General features: G+C 37.6%; 1 protein-coding gene across 6 annotated transcripts in view; it reads left to right on the top strand.

Annotated features, from left to right (window-relative positions):
• PHF14 (PHD finger protein 14) overlaps positions 1 to 18,430 on the top strand; it is a 321,061-nt gene that overhangs the window by 276,089 nt on the left and 26,542 nt on the right. For 3 of the 6 annotated variants that reach the window (XM_038390501.2, XM_043509246.1, XM_043509252.1), the window contains one exon: positions 4,491 to 4,604. In XM_038390501.2, the coding sequence (XP_038246429.1) occupies positions 4,491 to 4,604 (114 nt within the window). Of the gene's footprint in view, positions 1 to 4,490; positions 4,605 to 4,694; positions 4,725 to 6,454; positions 6,515 to 7,531; positions 7,568 to 18,430 lie in introns of those variants that run through there. The other 3 variants (XM_043509248.1, XM_043509247.1, XM_043509249.1) reach the window with 3 other exon arrangements.

The following is an 18,430-nucleotide window of genomic DNA, read 5'->3' as shown; positions in this document are numbered from 1 at the left end:
ATAAAAATAGGGAGATAACTCACAAGGTAGCCTGGGTGAGGTGTGGGAGGAGGGTAGGAGGGAAGGAAAAGGCCACTTTAAAACTTGTTGAATGCCAGCCTTTTGTTGCTTGGGCTGTCCACTGAGGTGGAGTGTTGGGTGCCCGGAGCCTCCCATCCCGCTTTCTTGGCACCTGGTTGAGGAGGCTATGGAACTTAGTGAGGAGGGAGAGCGGTTAAACAGGTGCTGCAGTGGCAGTCTGTGATCCTGCTTCCGTTCATGAACCTCCACCAGATGCCGGAGTATGTCCGTTTGATCCCGCAGTAGCCCCAGTTTCCTCATGCCTCCTCTGATCTTCCTGCCGCCACCTCTCCTCATGTTCATCGGCCACCGTCTTGTACTCTGCTATTGTGTCCCTCCACACAGTTCTGTCAGTGCCGGACGACTGCATGAGCTCAGAGAACATTTCATTGCGTGTGCGTTTTTTTTCGCCGCCTTATTTGAGATAGTCTTTGGGACGGAGGAGGGAGGCTTGAAACGTTTGCAGCTGCTGGAGGAAAAAAAGGGAGTGAAGTATTTAAAAAGATACATTTTACAGAACAATAGTTATACTCTTTCACGGTGAACAACACTATTCACATTACATAGCACATGTGATTTTGGTACAAGGTTGCATTTTGCATCTTATATTGAGTGCCTGCAGCTTTGATGTTAGAGATCACACATGCAGGGCCAGGCAACAGAATTTGGCGTGCAGGCAGCCATGGTAAGCCATAGTCTTTCGGCTTCTGCAACCTTCATAACAGCAGCCCTCTCCTTTCCCATACCAAGCAAAGCCCATTGAGTTGGCCATTTAGTGCTACAGTTTTCCTGTTAATGTGCAGCAGCAGAAAACAAACTACCCCTCCCCCCGTCCAATTCTCTGGAATGATTGCTTTTCGCCTCCCCCCACCGCTGGATCCCTGCTAGCCAAACACGAACAGCTCAGCACCAGTGGCCCCCCCTTCCACCACATGGCTAACTGCGGGGAGGATTTCTTTTCAGCCACAGGCAAACAGCCCAGTAGGAACGGGCACCTTTGAATGTCCCCTTAATCAAATTCCCCTATTTCAATGAGGTTACCATGAATGATATCACTCTCCTGAGGATAACACAGAGAGATAAAGAACAGATGTTGCTTGAATGCCAGCAAACACCGGGACCATATGCTGCCAGGCTTTGTCATGCAATGATTCCAGATTACTTGCTACTAGCATGGCGTGGTAAAGTGTCCTACCATGGAGGACGGAATAAGGCTGCTCTCCCCAGAAACCTTCTGCAAAGGCTTTTAGAGTACCTTCAGGAGAGCTTCATGGAGATGTCCCTGGAGGATTTCCACTCCATTCCCAAACATGTTAACAGACTTTTCCAGTAGTAGTACTGACCATGAATGCATCCCAAGTCCTCAGGGCTACTTAATCATTAAAAAAAAGTTTGGTTTTATAACATGTATTATATTTAAAAAGGTACACTCACCAGAGGTCCCTTCTCTGGCTTCGTTGGGTTGGGAGGGTATGATAAAAAGATCCTGGTTGTTGGGGAGAACGGTGTGTGGTGTGCTCTCCCCAAGCTCATCCTCCTCCTCCTCATCTTCCCCATCTGCAAAATCCTCAGCCATGGCAGAAAGTACCGCATCATTGGAGTCCACGGACAGGGCAGGGGTAGTGGTGGCGGCTCCCCCTACAATTGCATGCAGCTCAGTGTAGAAGCGGCATGTCTGGGGCTCTGTCCCGGAGCATCCATTTGATTCTTTGGTTTTCTGGTACGCTTGTCTGAGCTCCTTAAGTTTCACGCGGCACCGTGTTGCATCCCTGATGTAGCCTCTGTCCCTCAAGGCCTCTGAAATGTTTTGGCATTTCGTCTTTTGGAACGTAGATCTGATAGCACAGATTCGCCTCCTCATACAGTGATCAGATCCAGTACCTCCTGTTTGGTCCATGCTGGAGCTCTTTTTCGATTCTGGGACTGCATGGTCACCTGTGCTGATGAGCTCGCCTGGCCAAACAGGAAATGAGATTCAAAACTTCCCGGGGCTTTTCCTGTACACCTGGCCAATGCATCCGAGTTCAGAGTGCTGTCCAGAGAGGTCACAATGGTGCACTGTGGGATAGTTCCCGAAGGTCAATACCTTCGAATTGCATCCACACTAATCCTAATTCGAAATGGCGATGTCAATTTCAGCGCTAATCTCCTCGTTGGGGAGGAGTACAGAAATCGGTTTTAAGAGCCCTTTATGTCAAAAAAATGGCTTTGCTATGTGGACGGGTGCAGGGTTAATTCTGATTTAATGCTGCTAAATCCGACATAAACTCGTAGTGTAGACGAGGCCCGAGACTATCCCTGATAGATGTTAGTCTAACCTCTTCTTAAAAAACTCTAATGACGAGGATTCCACAACTTCCCTTGGTAACCTATTGCAGTACTTAGCTATCCTTATAGTTAGCAAGTGTTCCTAATATCTAACCAAATGTTCCTTGCAGATTAAGCCAATTACTTCTTGTGCTGTCCTCAGTGGACATTGAGAAAGAATGATCCCTATCCTCTTAAAACAGCCCTTAACATATTTGAAGTCATCTTTTCTCAATTCTAAAATGCCCTTTTTTTTTTTACCTTTCCTCAAAAGACAGGTTTTCTAAATCTTTAATCATTTTTGTTGCTGTCCTCTGGACTCTCCAATTTGTCCACATCTTTCTTACAGTATGGCACCCAAAACTGGACACAGTACTCCAGCTGTGTACTAAGTACTAAGCAGAACAGACAATTTACCCCCTGTCTTACATATACACTTTTGTTAATATACTGCAGAATATTAGTCTTTTTCTCAACAGCATCACATTGTTGACACATATTTAATTTGTGATCCACTATAACCCCCAGATCCTTTTCAGCAGTACTACAGCCTAGTCAATTATTCCCCATTTTGTATTTGTGCATTGGATAATGATATTAGTCTTTTTCTCAATAGCATCACATTGTTGACACATATTCAATTTGTGATCCACTATAACCCCCAGATCCTTTTCAGCAGTACTACAGCCTAGTCAATTATTCCCCATTTTGTATTTGTGCATTGGATAATGATATTAGTCTTTTTCTCAACAGCATCACATTGTTGACACATATTTAATTTGTGATCCACTATAACCCCCAGATCCTTTTCAGCAGTACTACAGCCTAGTCAATTATTCCCCATTTTGTATTTGTGCATTGGATAATGATATTAGTCTTTTTCTCAACAGCATCACATTGTTGACACATATTTAATTTGTGATCCACTATAACCCCCAGATCCTTTTCAGCAGTACTACAGCCTAGTCAATTATTCCCCATTTTGAATTTGTGCATTGGATTTTTCTTTCCTCAGTGAAGTACTTTGCGCTTGTCTTTATTGAATTTCATCTTTCTAACTGGAGACCAATTTTCCAATTTGTCACGGTCATTTTTAATTCTAATCCTATCTTCCAAAATGCTTGCAACCCTTCCCAGCTTAGTGTCATCCACAGATTTTATAAGCATACTCTCCACTCCATTATCCATGTCACCAATGAAAATGTTGAATAGTACCGGGCCTGGGACAGACCCCAATTGGACCCCACTATTGATGCCCTCATAGTTTGACAGCAAACTATTGATAACTACTCTTTGAGTACAATCTTTCAACCACCTCCATCTCTTCTCTGGGTTTTAAGACAGTCATTTTGCACATACAGAGAATTGCAGATCATTCCATTATTTTACCTCTTCTCCAGTTTAAGACCAAATTAAATATTTTATTCAACTCTTAGAGCCATTTATCTCACCTTTGAATCTAACCTAAGGACTTATTGGGGAAGCGCATGAAAGTGGGACAAATTCTGCCCTTAATGGTATTTATTGATTTGCCAAACACATATGGTTATTAGTGTACTAATGACTGTTTTCTCTAATGCTTAAATATGTGTAATTAAGCTTTAAATAATATAAGCAACTAGGATGCAAGTGGCAAGTTCTCTGCTTCACTGGAAGGTAGAAGTACTAGTCAGATTGTGTTTGAAGACTTAAGCAATACTTAATAATTATTTCTGAAGTGCCTTGTTTTTCAGTTCTTGTTCTGCCTTGCTCCCAGCTGATTGCAGAATCTACTCATTCAAGTTGGAAGAAGATTATTTTTTCCTTTCCACATGAAAGGATGGGGAGGGCAGGAGTTAAGATAATACTAATACTAATATACAACTGTATATCTTCAAATACTGTACAAATATTTACTAATTCTCACAATACTCTTATGTAAGATATGTCATTCCCCCATTTTACAGATGGAAAAACTGAGACAGAAGTTTAATGACTTGCGCAAGTTAGAAGGTTTTTAGGATTTAGGAGTTCCTGTCTTCCATGCCTGTGTTCAGTCTGCAGTACCTCTAAAAAAGTCTCTCTTTTGTGGAATACCACTTCAATACACTTCTGAGGGGTCTATTTGTCTCTGTTGCCCTCAGGACTCCGAACCGTCAAATGAAGTTGTCTCAGAGGCCCCAGGTAATGTGGTACCCTCTACTTCAAGGAGCAGTTCTGAAGAGCTGGTAGCGGTGGCACAGAAACATCCAGAAGAGGTAGGACATTCTGTGTCTATTTATTCCTAAATTTATGTTGGGTATTTTGGTTTACTGCAATTTTTCATGCCTATCTTATTTTACTTATAGCAAACCCTTTGTTAAACCTAGAGGTCTGGCTGACCCTTCTACACTGTGTTCCTGGCACCTAAGACCTAATGCCTGCTGCAATGCCTAGGGCCTCAACCAATGCTCTCCATTAGCTAAGCCCATTCTGTCTGCTGTTAACTGAGACTCTCATAATGAATGACTAGGCTTTCCAGGAATACATGAAAATATTTTGCTCATTCCTTATTTCTCATACACTCGTGATAGCAAGAATTCCTTCAAACCCTGGGGAAGTCAGAAGAAATGGACTCTGGTTATTAGAGGATTTTTGTTTATGTAAAGCTATTGCCAAACTTCTCAGAAGTAAACTTGGCTAGGTTATATTGGCCATGATCTGAAGGGAACTTCCCCCTCATTTGTAAGGAAAGGAATCTTGACAATGAATTGACTATCTGTTTTAGTCCTCATTAAGAACACCTTGCTGGCACCAGATACTAGGTCCATGGTCTATTCATATGGCCAGGCTCCCCACTGCTATGATAAAACCTTGCTCCTCAGTTCCTAAAGTCAGCTCAGCAGTAGCTCCCACTTGGATAGCAAATCCTCCCTACCTGTTGAATGCCATTATTTGATTTTTCCTAGGAAAGAATGTACAGTAGATAGAGTTCTTAAAAGGTTCTTTGATTATGTGGCTGACAGCTTGGCATTTCTGTTCTCTCTTTCTCTGTGATTTTAATGGCATCACAAATTATAGAAATGTTGCTAAAATGTTACAAAAGACAGCAGTTGAGTGAACCTTCAGCACCTCTAAAAGGACAACATCAAAGTCCACACTACAGGTGCCAACTTGTGACTGAACTCCATAATGTGGCTTAAGACTCATTCTGTCTCTGAACCTACATCATGGGTACCCTTCCATAACAGGGGAGGTAGGCTTTCTGCAAATTTCGAAGTCCTGACCCTCTCCTATAGTGGAAAACATCTTTTTAGGGGATGACTGTTTCCAATTTCAAAATGTCTTATTGAAATTGGGGTACCACCTCAGCCCCTAGGAGAAGCCTTAATTTTCTACTTCCCCAGAGCCCCTAAGAGTTTTAGATATTCCTTTCCTTACTATAGACCTGTCAGGAAACATTATCAAATGAAGTGGTCATTCTATTGAAACCATATATATATTCTGTGTTCTTCTAGCTACAGTCCTCCTCATAAAGAAGGACATAGAATTTTTGTCATTCAATATCAATGGAAATATAGTTCCTCTAATGTTGGGCCCTTTCTTTAGTTGCCTGGTGCTATTTTTAGAGCTATTTTAATATCTTCTGGAACATCCTGTTCTCCCCTGAAAGTCTTGTCACTATGTCCAGCAAAAAAGAACAGAGTCCTTTACCACAGGACATTCAGTGATCATTACCATTCCGTCTGAAGTGAGATCACCAGTTTACCCATTTATTCTGTGGAAATACCTTTACTTTTAGATCTTGAAATGATAGTCAGTTTATCCCACCTAAATGGTCCCATCCACCAGGACAATATAAAACAGATTATTACTAATAATTCTATATAATGCGCTGAATAGCAGAGAATAGCTTGGTCTATTAATATTCATAAATTCTGGCTCGTAATTTCTGGCTTTGCCAATTTGCTCCAGTGATTGGCACTAATTCTGGCACAGTTTCTGGATGTTTCTCTGGCACTTATCTCCAATGGAGAGGTCAAGATTAAGAGTACATGTCATGAGATTAGCGGTGGATGGGAGGGGAAAGATCGGTTTCAGAGAAAGGAGTGAATGATGACAGATAGAGGAAGAGGAAAAAAGAATAAGAAGGGAAAGATGGATAATTATATGAATTTTGTCCTTGAAAAAGTGTGAAATTTTTGGGAGGGGGACCCTAGCCAGTTCAAGGAGGGGGATGGAAGATAGAGAAGTGATGTTAAGGCTTTAGGACTAATCACTAAAAGGGTGATATTGTTTAGCCAGCTGAACAAGGGAAGGACAAACGTATAGGCAGTATGTGAGGGAATAAGACTGTCTTCAAAGATGCTCACTATAGCATAAGCAAGACTAGCGAGAGGTGAGACAGGGAGTGAGTTAGGGTTGGGTTTACAGGGGACTTTGAGTGGTAGAGGAGAGGAACGATGGTATCTTACCTAATTCCGAGCCCACACCAGGATATAATTGGTGTAAGTTGTACATTGCATTGTGAATGCAAATTAATGTGACTTACACATGGAAGGCCTTGTTTCTAACTGGAAACATGTCTGAGAGGCACTGCTTTATCTTACACCTTCATTAACAATCCTTTCAGTTGACTTTTCTCACTACAACTTTGTCAATGTGTAAATTACACCAGCTAATATTGGGAGTGACATATACCATTTTATCAAGGAATAATTTATACCATAATTTGTGTCCCATCTGAACGTGGCCCATGAAGTGCTGATAGGAAGACAGTTGTTAGGTAAAAAAACATGTAATCACCCAAAGAGATGGAAATCGGAGAGGGAAATAGAGAAGTCGGAATGTTAAATAGACTGAAGGGTTCAAAAGTGTGGCATTAACAGGAGCTGGAGCAGAGCAAGTGAGAAATAATGAAGATGGTGATCAAAAAGAGGGATGTCAGAATTGAGGGAGGCAGGAGGAAAACAGTTCAAGGTGAGTACAAACTGTGAAACATACCCGCATAAAAGTTCCAGATCAGTTTCTATAAACTAGAATTTTTATCTGCCATTGATGTCTTTGTCTCAGATACACCAATCTGAATCCAATATTCTTGGGAGTTATCTGTAATTTGTTGCTAATTCTAATATTTGTTCAGAGTGTGTTTGGCTTCAGTTGAACTATCAGAGTAGTTTTTTGTTGGTTTTGTTCTTGTTAACAGAACTCACATCAAAATTCCTAGCTTCCCTTTCTCTCTGACTGCTAAAAGAGCTTCACCCTGGGTGAATAGAAGGACAAGGTGGGATCTGCTCCTCTTCTACCCTCCTTCCCTCATGATCTTTATTATACTTGTCTTGTTTCAAATTAAATGGTAATCTGTGGTAGTGACCGTGTCCACATACATGTTTACAGTGCATAGATAATAAAGAGCTCTGAACCTTATTTACGGCTTGGGACACTACGACAACACAAATAATTATAAAAAGTTAATAGCATCTTTGCAGTTTGGTGTTTTTGCCTTACTTGTGTGACATTAGGGACTAAGGCAGTTACTGTAGATTAGAGTACATGGGATGCAGAAACATTATAGTTAAAAATAATTGTTTTACAATATCATGATTTAAGTTAGAAGGATATCTTGTTTCTGTAGTTTCAACACTTACGGTCTTCTGAATAAAAGCTAAAATTTGTAGTTGGTTTATAATACTCTTGTACTCACAACATTCATATCACTCACAAAATCCATACTAAACACATAAGGACGTTTTCTGCTTTATTATAGTGAAGAGCTACTGGAGTTAAGGTTATATAACAGTTTCCATTATAACACCAGACTTTATTTTCACTCACCTGTAAATTGCTGAACATGCTCATGCTTATTCTGCATGACAGCTTTCTTTTTTCTTTTAAGGTTGGAGCAATTATAGTTCATCTGCTTTTATGTGAGGAAAGTGGGGAAATGGCACTTTTCTCATTTTATATATAGTGACTGACCTACAGTCCACATGGCTGAAGGTTAAAAGATGAAACTTGGGATGGAAATGGTCTTTTTGAGGAGGAGTACCTTTCATTGTTTTGAGGGAAACCAATTTGGATTCAACAGATCCTGCAATCTGATCTGCAGGGGTAGACCTTTGCACCCATGTGGAGCCGAATTGACTTCAGCAGGATTTTATGCGGGAAGATCCAGCTGCAGAATTAGTTCATATCTTTATAATTCATGTAGTAACCATGCACAGTAGAATTTTTTATTAAACCCACAAAATGCACACCTTAGGACAGCTATATTATGCATGCAAGTATGCCTAACCTAACTGCACATTAAATTCAATAGTCTACTGAATTATACCAGACTCACTGGAGCAGGGCTATTTTCCAAATGTTTAACAGAAATATAGGCCAAAATATAGTTTTCTTATAAAAAAGAATTCTCGCATCCTGATTTTGAATAGTCCTTGATCTGATATACCTGACATTTTAAAGTTTGGTTGACATGGAAATAACCCTTTCCTAGTCTTAGCCCAGAAGAAATTGGTTTTCATTTCACTGTCTTGAGTTTGAAAATCAGGTTTTGCTCAGTATATTTTTGGCAAAACTCATTAGGAGTGATGGTAGTAGTTGCATGGGTAGCTAAATTTACTTCAAAGTAAACTGGCTAGTCACTTATGGCTGAGGTATTTAGGTACTGTTTGATTATGTTCTGTTGTTTGAGAAAAAGTACATAATAGTGTAATTAAAGGCAGTACTTTAATGTGTACACAAGAGGGGAAGAATTTATGTGTGCAACCCTAACTTCAGCATTGCTGAATCATCATTCTCCTAGAGAATTGTGAATAATATTTGCTTTCCATAAAATTGTATTCTGATGTGTGTTATCTTTCATGGAGTTATTGCAATGATGGTGCTTAATAGAGGAATTTTATCAACTTAATCACTTCAAACTTCACTTGGTACACTCTGTTTTTAATAAGCTGCTGAATAAGAAGAAAAGCCTGTCTTTGTCTGTTGGTTCCTTTAAACCCAGACCCCAGAAAAATCACATTGAAATATCTCATTTTTGAATTGAAGGTAAAATAGAAACAAATGAGGTATGTTTAATAGCTTCTTTTGACAGTCCTAAAGCAAATCAGTTTATCACATTGTACTTCTGTGGGCCCAGAGGCTTACAGAGAGCTTTTCTTTCTGCATGTATGTGTTAGGAAAGCAATACTGATTCAGATAAAATGCCATGCTAGACTTTTTCCTTTTATTCAACCACCAGAATATTATGAGTTCATGGCATTTAGCTCTGATGCAAAAAGTATGTTTTTGAGCCTCTAGGTAAAATGTAGAATGATGATATTGTAGCATGCAAACATGCATATAGCCTTTGTATCTGATTTGCTTTCTGACTGCAGTGCTAAAACTACCAAAACTATACAAAGCCTCAAGATACTGAGCTAAGGAAAGATGAAAATACATGCCCATTAATCTGTTTCTGATCTATTAGGCATTCATTGCTCACAGCATATCTGGATAGAGTGTAGCCTTTTTCTATCAGTAATTCACTGCTGTAGTATAGTGCTCTGTTTTATGGGGAAAGATGTGTTTTGTACTTAAGTCAACTGCTATTACTCATAAGTACTCTACAGGTAGTTTAAAAGGATTATGGATGTTGGCAAGAGTCTTGCCAGCCATTAAAATAATTCCATTTGTTTTCTAAAGGCTAAAGGAGACTTCTACATTATTTCAAAGATGAGCAAAGGGAATGTCCCTTATTTTTATGACCACAAAAGGTAGCTGATGTTTTCTTTTGTTTTTCACTACTTTCCACCCCTTGATCTTTAAATAAAATATTGTTCTCCGAGTCTCATTGCCTCTTGGAGCTTCAGTAGATTCTAAAGCTTGCATTAAAAGAGCTTTCAAAAGACCCAAAACTGTAAATTTAATCAGCAGAGCCTCAAATCCAATATTACTTTATTGTATAGGCTTTTTGCCTTTAAACAAAGTGAAATGTGACATATTCATATTCACATTGAATTAAAAGGAATGCTACGGCAAAATGTGTAGCAATGCTTTTCTGATACTTTCTCCATCCTCTAATCTCAGTAATATCAGAAAGACACTAAATAACTGTATAATTTTGATAAATATCTGACATATGCAGGTTAGAAAATAATTCAAGGGCCACCAGTAGATTATGAAGAATAAACAATGGGAAGGGGCAAAAGTAATTCATGCACACAAGGACATGCAAGAAAATGTTAAGCAACATACGCAGTACAATACCTTGACTCTTGCTCTTGTAAATAGACCAGATGTTTTCATTTTTTCTGACTTCCAAGATAGTGCAATATTTTCCTTCTGTTCCCTGCAGCTGTCAACTTTAACACCTTTAAGAAAAGAATTATAGTAGACTGTTGCTGGTATTTCAACTATAAATATTTTGTTGTCTCTTAGATGACGTTAATTGGAAACAAAATAGAGTTATCCACATAGCATGGCTTGGACTACCTATTTACCTTTGTACACTTGGGTTTTGTTGTTCTTTTATTTAAAGTGTTATTCTACTGTGAAGAGTGACTATGAGGTTGCCTGGTGATTGTGATTGAGCATCTCCATATATTACATTTGTTCAGTTTACAAATAGAGATGATTCTTTCTTAAACTGCCAACCCAGTAAACTCAACCTGGGTTCTGAAAGTCAAATGAGGTTCTTTCCTTCTTAGTTGTCATCATTAGTAATAAAACTTCTGCCGATTGTGTCCTTAGTTATATCCCTGTAAATACATTGTTTTCTAATTATATCCTTAGCCACACCTACACAAATTCACTCCTGTGCAGAGGGCCTGTACAAAACCCGTGAACCACTTGTATTGAATTTCAGAGTGTCTGTTGTATGTGGCATAGCAAGAACAGTGATTTGTGGCAGCATAGAATTTAGAGCTAGAAAAGACATATTAGATTATCCTGGGTAATGCAGGCTTGTTCTTTGCAGTACTTTTTCTAGGGTTTTATCTAGTTTAGTTTTAAAAGATTTAAGTGATGGCAGTTGTACCACTTCCCTTTGGAGTCTTTTCCTCCACTTATATACTCCTGTCCAAATCATGCCCCATGGAACACTGCTATCTTTTTTTCTTTCTCTTCTTTGATGGCAAATGTATTTTAAAGTTGTAATAAATTACCACACTATGATTGCTGTGCACTTAAACTATTTTCCTGAGTTTATACACAAGTCAGATACATTCTAACGAGGTCTTAAACCTGAAGCTTATTTGTCAGTTATTTGTGGTCTGGCTATTCTGGTGAGGGTTCAGGGTCCTACCAACAGACCTGTGTTCCAAATTAATGCAGAGGTTATTTATCTATCCAGATTACCTGGCATTCAAAAGGTAAAAATAAATCTTGTGTCCTATTTCTTTATTATAGGTTTTGTGGTAATCTAATGACTTGGTTTCCCATTAATACTTTTCCATTTTCATAACAGAGGAAATTAGCAATAATTATATTTTATATCTGTTTACTTGGGTTTCTTGTTTATTTTAAGAAGAAGTGTTATCAATAAAACGGAGAAAGTGTTGCCTTTTGTGTGATGAAGTGATTGCGTCTGTCAGAATAAACAGGAATGCACAGTGGCTTGGCACATACACCTCTGAAAATTACTTAAGGCTTAAGCATTTGATTTTACTGTTTGGCTTATTTTACAGTATTTATTTTAAATACAGTTCTTTGGTTTCTTATTTTTTGTCTGATCTCCTCAAATGGCAATATTTTATATAATCTCTTAAATAACAAAAACATTAAGGCCACAAGGTGGCTGGAGAAATGTTGCCATATAATGTTGCTTTTTAAGTTAATTTATTATGTAGGTTTAAGTTGTAAATGGCCTTACAGAATTATAAAGCTAGGCCTCTTGAAAGAACATTATTACTTTAAAAAATGAATTACTCCTGTTTAAAATTTTTACAAATCCAAGACATTTGTCTTTATTTAACCTTTTCACAGTCTGTGCCCTTCTTTAAAATACACTCAGTCCTATTTCGTCTGTTACTTGGGAAGGTATTTAATACATGACTTGGCGTCATTTGCATTATACAAGAAGATTAACTTTACAAGCTTGGCTATTAATCTGAGTAGCTCTACATATTGACCTATGAAAGAACATAATTAAGTTAGCTTAATTAAGTTAATTAATTGTCACACTCTGATGAACTTACTATTGAGAGGAAATTAAAGGCAAATAGAAATCAGCATTCACCATTTTGAAATCATATTTTAAAACATTTTACAAAGATACATTATATTTAGATGATGAAAGTATATATTGTGTAATAACCAAAGTACAGGCAATTAAAAAATGTTAAAAGCTAAGAATCCCGAGAGTATTTAGACTCACTTCCCAAAGCACACAAAAAAGATCTTGAAAAATTAGTGCTAGAAGTTCAGAAAATAAGTTATTTTTCTATACTCAGTTGTATTTAGGAATTAATGCAACCGTCTATATATTGACTACACTGAGAAGGATACCATATAAACTAGACTACAAGTGTTACAGAATCTAGTGATTCTAGATTTATTTTGGTTGGGGAGAGTGAGAGAGAAAGAGCATACACAGAACTCAAACTCAAAAGTACAACGGTTCATGTCAGAACAGGAACATTTTTCTAACGCTTTAGAAGGAGAAAGAAGCAGGTTCCTAGTGAGTACCCCCTTAACTGCATATCTGTAAAGAGGAATGGCTGCAGGTGTACTTGAAATTCAGTGTAAACATTCTACATGAGGAACATTTAAAAGCACATGCCATCAATCTTTGTACATATTTGGATGTACATTGTTGTCTCTTCAGAGAGTTTTCTATTCTAGCAGAAAAAATGGAGAAAGATATTAATGAATGCCACATATTTATTGAGGTTCATTCTGTGAGATTTATTGTTTTCACCAATTTTAATTAATTTATGTATGTGTAATTAATATTTTTATTTTATATGCTTGTGTATAAGCAATCTGGGTGAAGTCCTCAAAGGAGCCAGGATTTCATCCTGTATGTCTATTGTTAAAATAATCATTTTTACCCAAGTAAAGCAAATATTTTCCTGGTGGTTTTTGGTTGCCAACAGTTCTAGGTAATATGAGGTGTCATATAGCTGTATTCACTGATTTCACTATGCAAATATGGCATCATTGAAAACCAATGAAATTACAATCTGAAACCAAATTCATTTTAGAAATTAGTTATGCACCACTTTTATATGCAGAATATGCCTATGAATAAGTAGAGAATTCACTCCTTCAAAGAAGAAAAATACTTCTCTGTTCCTGAATACTACTATTTCTGTTTCACTTGCAAATTCAACCTGATGTATTCTGAAAACTAGGTGGAGTCAAAAGAAACCCAGTTATGCCTGACTCAGAGAATCAGACCTATCATATACTAGTTAATAAGTCTCAATTTTATTCCTTTTCTCCCCTTTTAGACTATTGTCCACAAAAGCTTTATATTGTAACACACTTTGATTTAAAATAAAAATGCTATTATGCTTTGTTTGCTGGCCCTTTAAAACAGACGTAGAACGCTTGGCTTCTAGTAATATTTCAACAAGAAAGCACTGTTTTATTTTCAGATTAAACCCCTTTAAAAAAATCACAAGAAATAAGATAAGGGTTTTTTGCCAGAGGAAGAGAATGCGAAATTAAATAGAAAATTAGAACTATTTAAACTCTTGAGTTGGAAAAATGGCAGCAACATCTATACTTCGGGGGTAGATTCTCAACTGCTATAAATTGTCATAACTACTTTGATTTCAGTGGAGCTATGACAGTTTACACCAGCTGAGGATCTTCCCCTAGATGTTTCAAGACTATTGTCACCGTTGTCATTAGCAATTTGCATTCCTATGTGAAGTATATTGTTGAAATTGGCTCCAGAAAGAAATTGTATCTGGTTCCTGCCTTCTCAAACAAATGTATACCTTATTAGTCTAGCTTTTAAAAGAGTTTTGTTATTTCCCCAATTATCTGGCATATTTGAATGAAAAGGTAAGCAATTATATTATTTGTTCATAGTATCACAATGTGGCTATTATATGGTATGAACAAATCCATGATCCTTTCTATAGGCAAAGTATAATCTCAATATGTTTGTTTTTGTTTTTAATGTCACAGGTTGAAAATATAATTTAAATCCTCTAAATCATTACAGGTGTCAAACAATGAAACTCAAGCATTATTGAAAGCTTAAATGTCATCTTTAAGTTAGTGGAGATAAGAAGAAGAGGTTAGTCTGTAGTCATTAATAATGTAGGTTATATAGATTTCCCTCCCTTCCCCCCCCCCCAGTTGTTCAGGGTTATCTCGAAACTGTAACATTGTCCCAATACTACCACAGTGCAGATCATCAAAAGAAAATGTGCATTTTAAAACACTGTAACTTTCAAGGACAGTGTTCAACAGACAGTGAATGGTCTATAATACCAAAACATTGTAACAGACTAGCATCACTGATATCTGTAAGTTTTGTAATGTTTTATTTTAAGAACTGTATTTTCTGGTGCTTATGTTTTTGATATTCAAAAAATATCGTAATTGTAAATAATTTAGCCTCAAAATATTTTTTCTGGGGACTCTCTGATCCATTTCCACATATTTTCTCTCTCTCTCCTCCTCTCCCTCTTGTAATCCACTTTAGGTACTAATCCCTGTTTTAAGTGAACACTTTTTATTTTAAGAGTATTTTTTTAAGTTATTACTCAACAATTTAGTCTCTCAAAATTTCCTTTCCCCCTGTAATGCTAAGGAACTACATGTTTTTAATTTTATTTGGAAATTTAGAATATCATCATAATTGAGTACAAGAAGACTTAGAAGGAATATGGTGAACAGTAATATTTTCAAATAAATTAGTTACTATGTATCCAATCCTGAGCTCCTTATTCAAGCAAACCCTTTGCTGATATCAGTCAAAACCACCACACTGTACTATAGATAATGGAAAGCATGGAAAATGCTGTGTCCATACGAAACAGAAGCTGTGCTGTGGGATCAAGGCTAAATTGGAGCTAGGATTCAGAGTAGATGGTGCTTTGTTCTTGCAAACTGTCCATGTGAGATTTCTACTATTCTTATTGGAATCTTGTCAGACTACCTGTTCACACAGAATTCTCCCATCCTTATGCTGAAATGGTTTTCAAGTATATTTAAACTTCAACTGGAAAACGGACCTCTTTCAACTTTGAATTCAACCAAAACTATGGAGATAGGTTCAAATCCAGGTCCTCTCCTCAAAATTTGAATGCATTTAGGTAATGAATTCGAATTTTAGCCCAGCTCTAGATTTGATTTATAGATATGCCTATTTAAAAATTGTGCATTGAGCATGTGCCACAGAAAATTTCCTTTAGTCTGCAAGTGTTAATACAGAGCTGGGCTTTGTGACACTTGGTTCCTGTCCCCTTGATGCTGAGCCTCTGTAAATATCCAGGGTAATCTAATTTTATAAATCTATTAATACTATTGATAGCTTGTTATACATTCATAGATAATAAGACCAGAAGGGGCCACTGTGATCATTTAGTCTGACTTCCTGCATAATACAGGCCATAGGATTTCCCTCATTTAATTTTTGTTTGACCTAGAGTATGTCTTTGAGAAAAACAATCAATATTTATTTAAAATATTTCATTGAAGGAGAATCTACCACTATCCTTCAGTGGTTAACTACCCTCACTGATAATAATTTGTTCCTTATTTCTAGTCTGAAGTTGTCTAGTTTCAACTTCCAGCCATTCAGTCTTGTAACAGCTTTGTCTGCTAGATTGAAGATCCTTCTATTATCACATTTCTCTTCCTCATGTAGGTACTTATAGACTGTGATCATGTCACCCTTTAACCTTCTCTTTGATAGAGAGAACTCCTTGAGTCTGTCACTATAAGCCATGTTTTCCAATCCTGTATTCATTCTTGTGGCTCTTCTCTGAGCCATCTTCAATTTTTCAACATTGTTCTTGAACTGTGGACACCAGAACTTTGGGGAGAGGACACCAGATCAATTTGTGGGGTTGTTGGTTGCTGCCACTGATGGCACAAAGGCCCCTGTCAGTCTTTCTTAACAGTCAACCACATGGTTCCTTGCAATGTGCCGCTAAACTGTCTCCTCTAATGTGCGTGACTACAGAAAGGAGCATCTCCACAGCATGAGAGAGAGAGAGAGAGAAAGCAAAAAGAAAAGGAGTACTTGTGGCACCTTAGAGACTAACAAATTTATTTGAGCATAAGCTTTCGTGAGCTACAGCTCACTTCATCGGATGCATTTGGTGGAAAACAGTATCTAGAGAACTAAACACAGAGCTGAAATTTTTATTCTAATCCAGGTGTGCTGTAAATTGCTTAGCATTTTTCCCTTAGTTTATCCATCTGAACAAAGGGATAATACTTTACTTACCCACATTATAAGGGTGTTGTGGCATTTGATTGTTCAGTATTGTTAGCAAGATGAAGAGTTGTGAATAACGGGGGCAGAGATGAAAAAGGGGGAAGCAAAAGGAAATAGAAAATAGAACATGAGAAAGAGAAAGGAGTGGTAAAGTTTTTACTTTATTGTATTTAATATATAGATGGTCTTTTACTTTATTGTACTTTCCTGTCAGCCCTATTTAATATCTGTAGGCTTAGGGGAAACACCTGAGAAGGCTGGGGATTGAAAGCTTTCCCTGATGGATTGAGGAACCGAAGATACCAATCTCTGCAAAATTTAAATGTTGTTTCAAAAAAAATGTTTCCTTGTGGTTGTGGGGAGAGAGCCCTCCAAATGGAAACAGAGTGTAAACTGATAGTGTTGTCCCAGAGCTTGTAGACAATCACAGAGTCTCTACTGTTTGTATTTTAGCCAGGTAGCAACAGAATGAAAATACCCGGACTGAAAAACATGAGCATCGGCAAAGGCATTGAGTTATTCATGTAAAACGTGTGAAAAAGTTGCTGACGAAGAATGGAATACTGGAGACCTCCTCTTACACACATACTTCCTTGCCCCCGGTACTAAACCCTCCTTCCACCAATGAGAACTAGGAGGCTCTGAGACAGAGTCATAGTTCCTAGTGGAGTTCCTATCTATTTCCCCAGCATCTAAGCATATATCTACATTGCATTTCAAAACCATGGCAGCGAGTCCAGATCCTGGGTCTGCAGTCTCAGGCTTGAGCTCTGGTGTTAAAAACAGCTGTGTAGACATTCAGACTCAGGTTCTGAAGCCTGTAACTTCCCCTCAGAGCCAGAGCTCGAGCTGCACCCAAAACTCGAATGTCTACACAACGTGTCTGTAGACCCTGGCTTGGAGATTCACTGCCACGGTTTTTCAAACAGAGTGTAGACTTACTGTAAGAAACTCTTAAATAGGTAAAAGAGAGCAATTATGAGCAATTTGGGGAAGGAGTCCTATCTTCGTTTATGTTTGTACAGTGTGGACCCCAGCTGGGCTGGATTTTAGAATCTTTTAACACTACTGTAATGCAAATATTTAATAATCTAAAGGTCATGTGAACTTAAAATGCTTTCACATTATGGCTAGCTAAAGGGTAATATAAAAGATGGAACCCCTCCATTCCCATGCAGCGTTGGTTGCAGGAGAACACCCAGTACAAAACCCCTCATGTGAATGAGAACTGTAGGATCGAGCCCTTTTTTTTCCTGTTCTCATACACACACGTACCTTTTTACTATTCTGTTAAAATATATACAAAAAGCTAGCATACTAATGTTAAGGTTGAGATTTCAACCACTCAGAAGCCAGGAAATTTCAAAAATTAATATTCCAGTGTACATAGTATACATAGTGTTTTCTATTTCTTTAGCTGTTAAGTTTAATCATTAATGAATTATAGTTTGTATTTTTTTTGTATAATATGAAATATGGCAAATTTGCAAGGTACCCCAATTAATTTTGTCAGACAGCCTTAACTTTGGAATTTCCACATTGTTTTTGATAAATCTCAACATTGTGTTAATATTAATTTATTTTCTTTTAATTTAAAACATCATTTTGATTTGAATTTCATGTGAAAGATTGATCCTTCAGTAAGTCATGAAGTTCTTACTGCATTAATTATCAACTATATTATAATATATTTTCCACATGGTAAACTTATAA

This window comes from Dermochelys coriacea, chromosome 2 (assembly GCF_009764565.3).
Source record: "Dermochelys coriacea isolate rDerCor1 chromosome 2, rDerCor1.pri.v4, whole genome shotgun sequence".
Taxonomy (NCBI): Eukaryota; Metazoa; Chordata; order Testudines; family Dermochelyidae; genus Dermochelys; species Dermochelys coriacea.
Note: the sequence above shows the minus strand (reverse complement) of the source record. Positions and strands in the feature narration are given on the sequence as shown.